This window comes from Blastomyces gilchristii (genome assembly GCF_000003855.2).
Source record: "Blastomyces gilchristii SLH14081 genomic scaffold supercont1.4, whole genome shotgun sequence".
Taxonomy (NCBI): domain Eukaryota; kingdom Fungi; phylum Ascomycota; class Eurotiomycetes; order Onygenales; family Ajellomycetaceae; genus Blastomyces; species Blastomyces gilchristii.
In genome coordinates this window covers 2,832,320-2,845,356 of record NW_003101679.1, presented here as the reverse complement: position 1 = coordinate 2,845,356, position 13,037 = coordinate 2,832,320, and the positions used below count along the sequence as shown (strand labels likewise).

The window sequence follows — 13,037 nt, the reverse complement described above, 5'->3', positions numbered from 1 at the left end:
ATAGTACCGTACCTGAAACCTTACCCCACATTTTTTGGCTTTGACGCTGCGAGAAATCCGTGATGGGGCAATAATCTTGCTCACACTGGCGTTCCAGTCTCGCGACAGTATCGTCAACAGCGCACGCCAGTCTTGAACTCAGAACGGGACATTTGTATGGACATTTGAGCCTGCTGGTCTATCCGTCAAATGCCCCCACTGAGGCCTCTCGCGTCTCTTCCGGTCTCCCGGCGACCTACCACTAGTCCTGGTCAGGCACCCTCTGTAAAGATAGCCATACCGAGACTCAAAATAAAGCCTGGGTGTGAGCCTGTTTCCTTCGGGTCGGCGACCCGCCAGCGTGTCACCCAGGCGTGCGGGCCTTGTCGACAGCGGAAGTCGAAATGCCCCGGGGACAAGCCAGTCTGCAGACAATGTCTGGAACTCAACATATCATGTTACTATACATATGGGAAGCGGGAAATGGCAGAGAAGTGCGACATATTTCTTAATAGTTTACACCAAGCCATTCTTCTGCTGACATCCCTCGAAGAAACCTAAAACATTTGTCTAATAAGATCCAAGATTATGAGGGGTTGCTTCATGACTTGAGTCTTCGAGCAGACGATCAGGACGCACAACTTATAAGAATGACACTACAGAAGGTAGGGTACCCTTGGCCGCCTTGGCATGTTGTACGTACCTGACCGCAGTTAGCACTCCGAGCGGGAAGATACCTTGGAATCTTTGGAAACTTCATCCTTGACCGAGGCTGATTTAACAGAAGATTCCCCTCGAGCATCCTCGGTCGAGTCCGCAGCGTTTATGGATGACCATGCCGAGGAAGATTTTAACCGAAGCGAGAGAGCGCAAGCTACGGGCTTCATGGGCCAAAGTTCTGAGATAAGCTGGATGCAAAGATTGCAAAGAGAAGCCGACCATGGCTCAACCCAGCAACATGATGATCATTTTAATGGCCCCGACGGGTTACACGCGGTTCCTGAATCGGACATTAATGATGTCTATAAGGATACATCCACTACCTCCGCAAGCTATCACCTTGATGACTTGGGGGTCTCCATTTCGGAAGCAGTTGAGCCTTACGCAATACCCCCAAGGGAAACCGCCGACAAACTCTTCAATGCCTACCTTGTCTCGGTACATCCCTCTTTCCCGATCATTGGGAAAGCAGTTTTCACTTCACAGTATAACTTATTCTATGACCAGCCTTCCGCAATGCCAGGCCATAAGTGGTTGGCAATATTGAACATGATATTTGCCATTGCTGCCAAGTATTCGCTCCTCATTCAGGCGGGCGGGGGAGTAGATGACAGGGACCATCTGATTTATTTTACACGGGCAAAGGCGCTCAGTATGAATGGGGATGCGTTCTTCAGCCACCCCGACTTACAGCGGGTGCAGGTTGAAGGCCTAGTGGCCTTTTACTTTCTGGCGACAGGCCAGATCAACAGGTAGGTTTGAGAGATAATCCTTTGTTGGTTCTTTCTTGATAGCCGCCTCCCTTTGACTCTTTTCCTCTTTCATACCCTTCCCCAGCCGCCGCATCATTCAGATAACACATCTTAATCTGTGGTTTGGCAGGTCGTGGAAATTCTCCGGCATCTCTGTTCGATCCGCATTTGCACTAGGGCTCAACCTGCGCAGCGGAACTGCAGATACCAGTGATATTTCAAAAGAGATACGGTACCGTGTTTGGTGGTCCCTGTACACCCTTGAACACCTACTTTCCACCATGACTGGCCGACCTGCCAGCATTGACGATGGTGTCTGCACAGCGCCCTTTCCTATTCCATTTGAGGAAGAAAATTTTCACGATGAAAATGTGAGCCAGCTTCTCAACCTGCATTCTTTCCGGGACCGACGCGTTAGGAGTACCATATCTAGATTGTCTAACATATCAACTCGGACCTCAACCTCGCTGCCGGCAAGCTCCACATCCGGCCCGGCAGCAAACCATGATCAAGCTCAGGAGCAGGTTGAAACCGATTGGTTGAGGACAATCACGCCCAATGCCTCGCTGTACTTTCTCTATTTTGTTGACCTCACATCCATTATGCAGGAGGTTATTCGCAGCTTATATACCGCTAGAGCAATTCACACCGCCTGGGTCGATACTGAACATCTAATTGCAAGGTTGAGCTCGAAGACTGAAGCTTGGCGTTCCAGGCTTCCAGAGGCATATGATGTCACCATCAGGAAGGGATCCGCAACTTTTCAAAGGCAAAGATTGAATCTAGCGTTTCTCTACTATAGCACTAAAATAACTCTTACACGCCCTTGTCTCTGTCGTCTTGACCGGCAGGCAGCACACACCCGAAAATTGAAAAAATTCACTCACGACACTGCAGCACTATGCGTCAGCTCGGCTTGTCATATGTTAGATCTGATACCTGATGAACCTGATGCTATCGGGCTGAGTAATATGGCACCATGGTGGTGCGTATTGCATTATCTTATGCAATCGACGACAGTGTTGCTTCTTGAGTTAACCTTTCGCGCACGACATATGCCTGATGATGCGAAGACTATTTCGAATGCAATGAAAAAGGCCATTCGTTGGCTCCATCACATGTCTCAAGAGAACTCTGCCTCTCACCGGGCATGGATGCTCTGCGACGGTTTCGTTCGACGTCTTGCGACTGATATTGGGCTCGATGTCAGTGACTTGCCTATGCATCCACGGCAGCAAAACCCTACTGTTATACAGACACCCACTATGACTACCACGTCCTATCCAGAACCAAATGCTACTCCATGGGAAGTACCTCATCAAAACCACCTAGAACCATTAGCTTCTTCTTTTTTTGTCCCGGTGCCTTACGGCGAAGTTATGCACCCGGCAATCTGCACTGACTATGACGAATATCTCCTATATACGACAGCTACAGAAGAAACAACTAATTATTTTACCCCTACATTCCCAGATATGGATCAAACGTAAATTTCATTTACGTTGCCTTGCTTTTTTCTAAGCCTCCATCTACTTTTTCCGATGGCGTTCAGGCTGGATATAATGGTAGAGAAGCATTATAGTGATTGAGAAATGGCTATTCACAATCTCATGCCTTTTTTTGGTACACCTCAAGTACCTAGCTGGTTTTGTAGCCTCGTATTTCTCAAGATTGATACTGTTGAATCTTTTTTCCTATATGGTTTGCTCCGTCTGCTGAGAGCCCCCATGAAGACAAAATTTTTGGCTCCATGAAGCAGATCATACACTCACTTGGCCGACACACCAAAGGTTAACCATCTGCTTACCCACTGACGGTATCAAATCAATCTACCCTTTCGATGTTCTGCTAAAGTATCATGTTCCTCAAGCAGCTAGTAGGAAATAGCGATTGCGATAACCATGTTTGGGAGGTGCCTCGGTCAGATATAGAACTGCTGGGGATGTCAGCAGGTTATTCTAGTACCGGTCTTATTGCCCTACTCAGCTTAGGCTGGAAGCCCGCTCTTTCTTCTCGAGATGGAAGTTTCAGGGGTGGCGGGGCGGGAGAAGAGGCTGTCATGGTTGGGAAAGTAGTGATGCGGAAAATGACAATAGTTCTAGAAAGATTCAATTTATTAGGTGTTACGCAGCGGTTCCATAACTCATATTCATACATACATCTAAGGAATCCAAATTGATGGCGAGCCTGTAACCCTCATCCCATTCAATGAGTCAATGAGACAAAAATGACAAAGGAAACATTGTCGCAAAAGCTTTCAGTTCTTGATAGATCTCATTAGTCCCTGACTCATTTCATTTCAACCATTACATACTTCGAGCTAACTTCGCTTGATAGCTGCTTATTATGATGATCAAGGATCTCGGAGAGGCTGCTAGTATGGCAGGAAAATTCAAATCCTCGTCCATTAGCACTATGCCACATGTCTTATGGCCCCCCCTGGGGGGGGGGGGGGGGGTGCGAAACCTCTGTTCTGGTATGGGGGACGCCTACATTAGGGTTTTCCAAGTATCCACTGGCAAGTTGACGTAATCCGTGTCAGAGACTGACCATCTTTGTTCCGAGACCGGTTCGTCATCGGGGTCATGGTAAAATGAGACGTATTTGTGAAGCAATGCCTGGTTGGCTTGATATCTCGCTTTGGGATCGAAGGCGAGTAAGTGCTCCGCGAGCCCCATGGCTGGGAGAGGCGGGGAGGCGGGTTAGCTATCATTGTAAAAAGGTTTGTTGGACAGGTCCATTCCTACCTTCAAGATCAGTGGTATTGATATAGCACCTCAGGGGCTTGCACCGGGTGTTCAGGAGAGGCTCGAGATTTTCTGATATCTAAAGGTTTTGGTTGATTAGGCAAATAATTATTTATTACCCTGCGAGGGTACTTCAGTGTAATTTGTCATTGATACGCACATTTGCATCATCGATGCCACTCATCATACTTCTAGGAGGATACCCAATCGCGTGGAGCGAGTTGACTTTCCAGTCTTCGAGACTGAATAGTTCTCTATTGATCATCCTCGCAAATATATATCCCACACTCCACATGTCGATGGCGAACTCGTAGGTACATTCACCCAATAGGAGCTCAGGGGTACGGAAGCATTGAATCTCACTGAAAGGCTCCGTTACCTTTGTGCCCTGAATGCGTGCGTGGTCGAAATCGGTTATTCGTAGATCACAGTTGTGACCAATGAGGATGTTGGATGGTTTCAGATTGCAGTGCACCACGTTCGCTGAGTGAATGTATTTCAATCCTCTCTGTAACATTAATTAGACCAAGCCGGAAGGAAAAGAAAAAATGGGATTATCTGTTGGTGCGGGAAACTCCTTACAAGAATTTGATAGAGAAATACTTTCGTGTAATGAGTTTCCCCAAGAGGCTGAGATAGGATAAGCTGTTCGAGCGACGCATCTTGATGTTCGGTTATGAGGTATCTGAATGTTGACAAAAGTCAGACACCGTTCACACTAAAATGGGAAAATTGTAAGGCTTTCAGTTACATATTGTCCTCTGGTGACATGAACACATCTCGCAGAGCAGCAATCTAAAGACATGACAATTAGGTTAGCAAAATGGCCAGCACGAAGATTCAGTAGTATTTCAGAACTTATTAAAATTCATTCTGAACATTTTCATGTTTGAGATGCTTCAGCAGCTTCAGCTCTAAGTATGCTTTCTGAGAAAGCTCAGAGTTTCTGAATGGCTTGGTTATCTTCTTGACTGTAACTTGACTGCATATCAACTCATCGATCGCGGAACTGTTTAATATAGATTAGGTCTGACATAGTTCCTATTTCCTTTGAGATCGGGTAGCTGGAGAAAACAAATGATAGCGCGCATACCAGCGAAGGCTTGAAGCTTCAATTTTCAAAGGCAGTAGGTGGTGATATCTTAAACAAAAAGTAGTTAGATTATCATCCGACTCATTTTCAAATGGTCAATACAGAACGAAACACTTTACCTTGTTGTAACCTCAAAGCAGGTGCCGAAGACGTTAACATGAGTGAATTGCACCATTATATCTATTAGGTTGTAATAAAAGGAAGGAAAGGCGTGATCAGATATAATCTTACATTTACGTTTGAAAGAAGACGAAGAGGTCAAAAATGAGAATCATTGATCTCATGTCGAGTCTCCCTGTATATCAGCATGCTTCTCCATAGTAGTGATTCTGACTTGCATGGATGGAGTCTTATGTGTTTGTGTGCTGATTTACTCCACGTTTACTTCTCAGAAGATGCATTTGAACCAATTAGAAGCTACCTGCATGAGATCTGATTGGTCTGGGAAGCTTTGCCATTTGCGATCTAATTGGCTCATATATAAAGTTGTTCTCATCTTGGTAATAGGTAGGTCATTGTATTATTTCCTGCAGGTTTGGTGAAGCACAGTTGTATTCATTGGTATTTAACAACGGTTAATGAACCCGACAAATGAAGATTATGTGGTTGAGATAATTTATGTGAGTGAATGCAGCGTATCACATTAATTGCAGGCTGAAAAGAGAAAAGCTGGTGAAATCCACAAAAAAACTAAAATGATAAAATGATAAAATGATATCATGAGCTTTATATGCTCCGTTACTGTCAACGACATTTCCCCACGTTACACCAGGAGGCATGAGCGTCCTCTGTAAAATCCGGAAAGGAGAGCTTGTGCAGGACCGAAGCTGTAGCCGTCCTTGTGACAGTGATGCCTCTCCACTGAAACCTAAACGCATGGCGTAAAGTTCTCCTGCTTTCAGCTTGAAGACAAATTTGGAAACATTAAGTGCAAGGATCACTGATCCAGCAACCGCAGCATCATCAGTGACGTTCGACTCACTAGGGGTCAAAATAAAATAACTTTGTTCAACAATCTCATTCATTAGGAATGACAGGAGTGTGATTGAAATCAGATGCACTCATATCCGAGAAAATAGAGCTCATGCCGGTGATAATGACCGCATAAATGCTCTCATTACTACATTTGGTCTCATAGTTTCGGCAGAGCCACTGGGTGTGACAGATAGGGATGAGAATGACAGAGTCAAAAACTCGGTCATTTTAAGGGGCATCGTGAGGCCATGACGGCCGGTTGTAATCCAACGCATTGACCAAACCCTGAAGATGTGTCTAGAAATTGAAAGATTTGGTGCCCAAGTGTCGAAGAAACCGGGGTATAGACTTTCTAGCACTTGGGACCTAAAAAACAGTCGCTGTTAATTATTTGACTCTAGTAGGATGGATTTAATGGTTTACAGCATATATGAAAGCTTCTAATATGTAGATAGCTCTTTGCAGTACTACTCAGGAAAGTCCAATTTGGTTGCTCATTTGCTCCGGTCCGAACTTCACCACACCATGAATCACTGGAACGAGTGCAGAGAACAGTCCCACCCGAAATGACCTCCTCGCAGATGTTCGGAAACTTGGAAATGCGGAAATCGCCATGGATCCGAGCCCAAGACGGATATCTCAACAAACGGACAGTCAGTACGTTACGTGGTTTGATTGACAAGAAAGTGAACACAGACCAGGGACCAATACGCAGTTTGTAAATCTAGTTGGCAATAAAACCCATAGTAGATGCTAGGAATGAAGTTGCCTGTGATTAAGAACACAATGCCCGCACAATCCAGCTTGTTTCTGAAACTGGCGACCTCATGGCAATGGTTCTGAATAGCATGGAATATTGCTGACATTCCCAAACATAGATAGAGTGACTCCAATAAAGAAACACGCGAAAACTATGATATCCGCACATGAGGCAGTGACATATCTCAGCGAGAGGGTCTTGTAAAGTGTGATGCCAAAAAAGAGTAAGATGAAAGCAGGAATAAGGTGGGAGTAGACATTAACCGATTCATTGTGGAGATATGCAAGACTTGTCAGAGAGAGCATGAAGGAACCAGAAGGAGATGTAGATGGGGAGATTATCCGACTAGGCAATTAACTGAGAGCTTATGACACAAGATACGAGAAAGAAGAGATTGAGGAGTTGATGAGAGGTTCCTGGTTGTTTACACTAAGTCCCCTGAGACGTTCGACCTCATTGTTACTAAACTTTGCAGGTGGACAAACTGATTCTTCCTTTGTAGCTATAGCGTGAACTGAACTCTCGCCTCTATAAATTAGGGGGGTTTCAAACCTTATTTGACTTGTTATTTTTGAGAGTTTACTGCCCAGAGGATAGACATTGTACATAAGATCCAAATAAAATCATCGGCATCATATTCAGGAATCACTATCAAATATTAAAAGCAGCTCCAATTCAGTGAGCTAAGCTTATCACTCAAAAAACAAAATAACGTAACGCAATTTTGAACAATTCTCAATTCCCAATCGTAACGCGGCACTTAAAGGGTTTGTCACGATTATCAATATTGTTCATCAAAAGAAGAGCATAATCTCGGGATATGAAGTGTTCAAGCAGCTAAGAAGATCAATATCAACATTATGAGCTCCGACAAATTCAGCAGTCATATCCTGTCCTTCTGGCAGCTCCTGGACGACACGATCGTCAATGATTACCTTTAGGCCGTTCGGGGTTATGTGAAAGACTCGTGTTTTCTCTGAAAGACTGACCCCAGACATTTTTGAAATGCTATTGAGAAGGTTTGTCACGGTTCGCTGCGCAATATAGACTGCATGATAATACCCATCAACATTCTGAATGTCCGTATGTCGCAATCGAACATAGAAGCAAGCAACTAAAAGTGGTCAGAGAAGTGAGTATGAAAAAGAGTTGGTCACATACTTACTCACCAGACTTTGCCAAGTGACGTGAGGACAGGCTGCATGTAGCATCAATATCCACTGCCTCAATCCTCCCATTTAATTTTTCAAAAAAAAGATTCTGCATATTGATGGGCTGGGCCGGAGGAGCCATCTGTGCAGTGAGCAGCTGGTTTTCTGATCTTAGTCGCAAAATTCTGGACCAATCTGTTAGGCCATGCTGAAAATCGACATCAATGGATGAATTTCGGAAAGTTGACTGCTCGCGTCTACAGGCCTGCAATGGAGAATTCACATAATCATCTCTGGGGGTTGAAGAGGAGGTATCTAATGTCCCAGCTTCCATATAGATGGTTGGCAGGAATGTGCCATCGGCTTGGTGCGTAAAAAGCTCACTCTCGCTCTTCTGTGTTTCATTCAAGACAAAAGCAGCAGAAAAATCCACAGTATCCTGGTTGTCTTCCCTCAGGTTGAGTAGGCTGACGGGCGAAGTTGATGAAATCATATCCTGTTTCATGGCCACCTCGAGCAGAAGACGCTCTTTCCCAGACCGTGCTTTTGCATCATAATTCTTTGAAATCTTTGCTGGTCGGTTCTCCGGTTCAATGGTCATAGATGAAGCATCTCGTTTCCTCTTACCAAAATCATGTGCTTTCGTCTCCTCGTGTGAAATCCGTTGCTGGAGTTTGTGAATTGCCTTTCTGACATGAGCGATATCATTGGACAATTTACGCTCCGCTCCATAATCTCGGAAAACTTTCACCTTACAGTAGTAATATATCTTCATTGTGTCAAGAGCAGAATATATATTAGCTGGGTAGACCATTTCTGTCCTCACGCATAGTCTGACAGGAACACCCTTGACGCCCTTTGCAAGATTGAAGTCTGTTGAAAGAAAATTCAACCGGATCAATATTGTGCAGCCTATGCTCTTCGCCTCCGTACATGAAGTCCAAGAAACACAGAACCCATTAAGGGATGTAGTTTCCAATTCCACCTCTGAGGGTCGCGCTTTTCTATCTCTTCCTTGGTTGGGATTTATATACTCGACAGCCTGGACCTTGCCACCTCGCCGGCTAGCTTCACTCAATCCACGACGCTCCTTCCACAGTTGCCAGCAAGGATCGGGGTTCAAGCGTTTTTCGGGATCCTCAAAGGCCACATGGACGTACGTGCGGTATTTGATGGGATGGGTGGAAGACTTCGGAGGTGTGGAATCCACCACAGACATATGATAGACATGTCCCTTGCTTAGATATGTGATCGGGACCTCGCCTTTGTGTTCTACCATGGCTGTGGGGGCACAAAGAGTTACATTGTAACGAAATCTAAAACATATATCTATGATAAGCTTCATGTGCGCTCATCGGAACAGCACTTGAAAAAAAAATTCCAACTACTTACTTATCATTGTCCTTATTGATATCAAGGTCTATGTGCTCCGTCAATCCAGGCATGAGGGCTGCCACCTCCCGAGACTGTGGCTGGTTAACATGAGCATTCAAGTCACTATGACGGTCCACAGGGCCATGTTCCGAATTTTGAAGGACAAATGAGTCAGGATCAGCTGGCGGATTTTTAACATGCTTTGTTTCATTGAACTGGAGTTGGCACAATTTCAGTTGAAGGGCTCTCGGATCGACAACTCCAGGATTTGCTAAAAAAGGGCCAGGAGTTGGCAAGAAGATTGGGTCAGAAGCGGCCGCCATTCCTCCAGTCCTAGAAGTAGAAGTGGATAGACTTGATAAATCTAAAGGGGCCGATATGATTTCCCATTGATCAAGCAACTTGCTTATAGCTAGGCCGTGGTCCTTTATATCACTGTCCTTAACGAGCCTATGGTATATCAAAATTAGTAAGTTATGAAAAGATAATTCTTTTCATGTATTCAGATATAAAGGGGCATAATTAACTGCCTAGGGATAATTCACGTGTTATATATTGTTGAATTTATGGAAATGAATAGTGACAAACCTCGAGTGCCCGATCTGATTTATGAACGGGTAGATCCAAGCTTTCTGAGTAGCGGCGAGCAATGGCGAAGCATTCCAACAACTAGGATCAGGATATGATCTCTTGAAATCAGAATAAAGCTCTTTGTTTGGCTGCTGAGAATTGTTTCTGTTTTTATCCAAAGAGTTATTCCAAGCTCGACTCTGGAGAATAGGGCCTGCACCCGATATATCTCACGAGGCATACATACCGATTGCGAAACATTTTGGCAGTTCAAAACAAGAAAACAACAATAAGTGTTAAGTTGAACGGGGTAAAGATCTAGGTAGTGAGAGCATGCTAGATATTTAACCTGCGACGGAGAGCTTGAGCGCCCATTCCACAACATTTCTTGCTAATATCAGTTTCCTCTACAGATGTACTAGTTTCGTGAAAGATCTAGTTTTATGCAACTCATAATGATCGCCCAATCGCAACGCCCAATCGTAACACAGCGACCTATACGCAGCGTCCTGTTGGACGGCTTCTTCGTCCGGAAATTGCGGGTCAAGACTGTCAGACTTAATAATGGGTTTTGAAGTCCCGCCTTGTCGCACGCTTGCCCAGGGGGAGAATAGTATCGATTCTTTCTTTACCCATCCGACCCATCCAACTAACAAATAGGCCCTAGCCAGACCATTATTATTGCAATCCTCCTGTCCCGCACCCGTCAAAAATCCGCCTTCAGTCACATCTACATTGTTCGCGGATTGTAGGGGAACTCTGCAGGCGATTTGGGGTCTATCATCCCTGTTTTTTGAAGACCAATTTTCCTTACTCGTCGGGTTCATTAGCCATTGTTTAAATACCAATCAACATCAGTGTCGACCGCCACACACATATCTAGGCCATCAGTAACTAACTACTTAGAGTAAGGTTATATTTTCTCCTATCAAGAGTGCAGGTGCTTGGAAGCCAAAATTTACATGAACCATATGCCGCACATTTGATATTTCTCTTTTATCTGTAGGAAAGAAAATTGTTGAGAAAGCTATATATCCTGGAAGTATTTTGTTTGAGCTCCAAATATAGACCTCATAGCTACTAGAATAGAAAGTGCCCACGAACTCCACCTTGTGTATCTCTTTCCGCATTTTTATCATTGCCCAGCTAGAGTCTTGTACATACATGTACTTGTACATTACTTGGCCCCTCCTCCGTCCGTTCATAGCTATCACATTCCGTTCTTCATTGATGTTTTGGCTTGCCGTGAAGGTAGTATTTTTCACTGGGATTTTCTTGCCGCTCAGACACTGCCTGCCACAACGTACTGAGTAGTTATTGTAGGGAGGCACAGGAGTCCTTGCTTCTATAACGTGGCGTATTGGATAGAAAGGGTTACTACTTGATTGCCAATTTATCGGCGACAGTGACTTTGAACGTGAGGAGTCTCAAAGCCGCTCTCGAAGTGTGAAAAAGGTCAGGAGCTAGACGAGCGGAGCGGACTCGCTTGCTCTCAGTCCGCCCGCTGATGCTCTCTTCAACGTTCGGGAACACCTTCATCAACTTGATATTCTTCGACGTTCCTTCAAAGCCCATGAAAATATTGGGCTTGGTATTGTCGCTCTTTCTGACGGTGGATATGATCATCATACTTGGAGCTCCCCGCATTTGACTGGAAGTGCACCCGTTCCCTGAGGAGGTCGCTGTAGATCTTCGCACATCATGATTCTTATTCAGCATTGCCGCAGATATTTCAACGCCTTGCATTGCAAGCCAATCGGATTTCTGGATGGCGACAGGGTTTCTCCTAGTTTCTCAGTGTGCTTGCAAAATATGACTCTGCCTAGCTATCTAGCTTTTCCGGGGGAGGGGGGGGGGGGTGTTTCATCCACCATTTATACCCGAAAAATATGAATTCTATTATAATCTGAGATATGGCCATTGTATGCCAAAAAACAACTCCGATATCAATAGGATTATCCCCTTTGATGGAAGTGTAGAACGGAACAACGATGCATCTTTACTACTCACAGTTGAGCCCTAGGGGTTATGGGAAAGGATAATGCCACATTGGCGGTAATTCTTTTCAATACAGGAGGATTTCTAGGGGCACCTCAACCTCAATTTACACATTCAACTTCTCAACAACAATGTCCCCATATACTCTGTATACTCTTGGTCATCCTGCACAAGACCTCCTGGACTATCGCTTCTAAAGTTTCCGTGTCGAGAATGAAGCTCACAAACACTGTAGGCTCCGTCTTGCTGGCAAACTGCGACCTCTTCGAAGTCACTAAAATAAGCCAGACTCTGCAGCTTGTATGTAGTTATCTAATGGGGAAATGATCTCCAATGCCAAGGGAGAAAAAGAAAAGAAAACATAACTACATCAAGTACACCGCACACAGAAAGAATTTTGGCTAAGGTCTTATCATTTTCATTAAATTTGACTCAACACTTCCATCCTCCATGGCTAGTGAGAAGAAAAGCTAGAAGATCTTTAAAGGGGGTTTTTAGAGGGGTAGGGGGGTAGACGGGAAGAGGAACAATAACCCCGTTTGTTCTTCATATCCGAGATCTTGTTGTCCAGGCATGAAGGGGAGGAAAAACGTTTACCTACATATAAGACAAGCATCAAATGCTCGCTTACGCTCGCTTTTCTGCTTGCGCAGCCTTCTCTACCACTTACCAACTCAGCCTATACAATAAGATTGAATTTTTTTTTTTTTTTTTTTGAAGAATTCTCTCCCCCCCAGATCTGGTAAATCTATCATGGTTGTATTTTTTTGTTTTTTTTTGTGCCACCCGGGAGGGCTTGGACAAGGGGATCCGAGTCTCTTAATGAATCAAATATGAAGCACGATACAGAGAGGATTATCGAGAGGCACAAGAGGGAGTCGGAGAGGGTGTAGACATATGAATGCTAGAGACGGAAGT

The 13,037-nt window shown here is 44.6% G+C and overlaps 4 protein-coding genes across 9 annotated transcripts; 1 reads left to right on the top strand and 3 right to left on the bottom strand.

Annotated features, from left to right (window-relative positions):
* The first annotated feature begins 52 nt into the window (after positions 1-52).
* Positions 53-4,798, top strand: BDBG_02920 (C6 transcription factor). Of its 3 annotated transcripts, none has more exons than XM_031721017.1 (4): positions 53-473; positions 533-644; positions 697-1,451; positions 1,582-4,798. In XM_031721017.1, exons 1-4 carry the CDS (start codon positions 190-192, stop codon positions 2,939-2,941), a joined length of 2,511 nt encoding a protein of 836 aa, XP_031577393.1. In that variant the 5' UTR covers positions 53-189; the 3' UTR covers positions 2,942-4,798. The 3 variants fall into 3 exon arrangements, with proteins under 3 accessions (XP_031577393.1, XP_031577394.1, XP_031577395.1); XM_031721018.1 differs by having other exon boundaries at positions 767-1,451; positions 1,582-4,612; XM_031721019.1 differs by having other exon boundaries at positions 76-473; positions 533-1,451; positions 1,582-4,132.
* Positions 2,868-5,652, bottom strand: BDBG_02919 (CMGC/MAPK/P38 protein kinase; the record flags this gene model as incomplete). Of its 3 annotated transcripts, XM_031721014.1 has the most annotated exons (10): positions 5,411-5,652; positions 5,292-5,339; positions 5,078-5,207; positions 4,950-4,993; positions 4,781-4,883; positions 4,359-4,706; positions 4,199-4,277; positions 3,945-4,131; positions 3,611-3,825; positions 2,868-3,549 (listed from the first exon to the last, which is right to left on the bottom strand). In XM_031721014.1, the coding sequence occupies exons 1-9, from the start codon at positions 5,464-5,466 to the stop codon at positions 3,741-3,743; spliced, it is 1,080 nt and encodes a 359-aa protein (XP_031577390.1). In that variant the 5' UTR covers positions 5,467-5,652. The 3 variants fall into 3 exon arrangements, with proteins under 3 accessions (XP_031577390.1, XP_031577391.1, XP_031577392.1); XM_031721015.1 differs by having other exon boundaries at positions 2,868-3,822; XM_031721016.1 differs by lacking the exons at positions 2,868-3,549; positions 5,078-5,207; positions 5,292-5,339 and having other exon boundaries at positions 3,741-3,822; positions 5,529-5,552.
* Positions 5,653-7,638: 1,986 nt separating this feature from the next.
* Positions 7,639-10,941, bottom strand: BDBG_16690. Of its 2 annotated transcripts, none has more exons than XM_031724584.1 (5): positions 10,369-10,941; positions 10,140-10,286; positions 9,570-10,001; positions 8,196-9,493; positions 7,639-8,140 (listed from the first exon to the last, which is right to left on the bottom strand). In XM_031724584.1, the coding sequence occupies exons 1-5, from the start codon at positions 10,380-10,382 to the stop codon at positions 7,821-7,823; spliced, it is 2,211 nt and encodes a 736-aa protein (XP_031577389.1). In that variant the 5' UTR covers positions 10,383-10,941; the 3' UTR covers positions 7,639-7,820. The 2 variants fall into 2 exon arrangements, with proteins under 2 accessions (XP_031577389.1, XP_002626740.2); XM_002626694.2 differs by having other exon boundaries at positions 8,192-9,493; positions 10,369-10,573.
* Positions 10,942-11,208: 267 nt separating this feature from the next.
* On the bottom strand, positions 11,209-12,082 carry BDBG_02916 (uncharacterized protein). The gene has a single exon (XM_002626693.2). It carries the CDS (start codon positions 11,865-11,867, stop codon positions 11,499-11,501), a length of 369 nt encoding a protein of 122 aa, XP_002626739.1. The 5' UTR covers positions 11,868-12,082; the 3' UTR covers positions 11,209-11,498.
* Between the last annotated feature and the right edge of the window lie 955 nt (positions 12,083-13,037).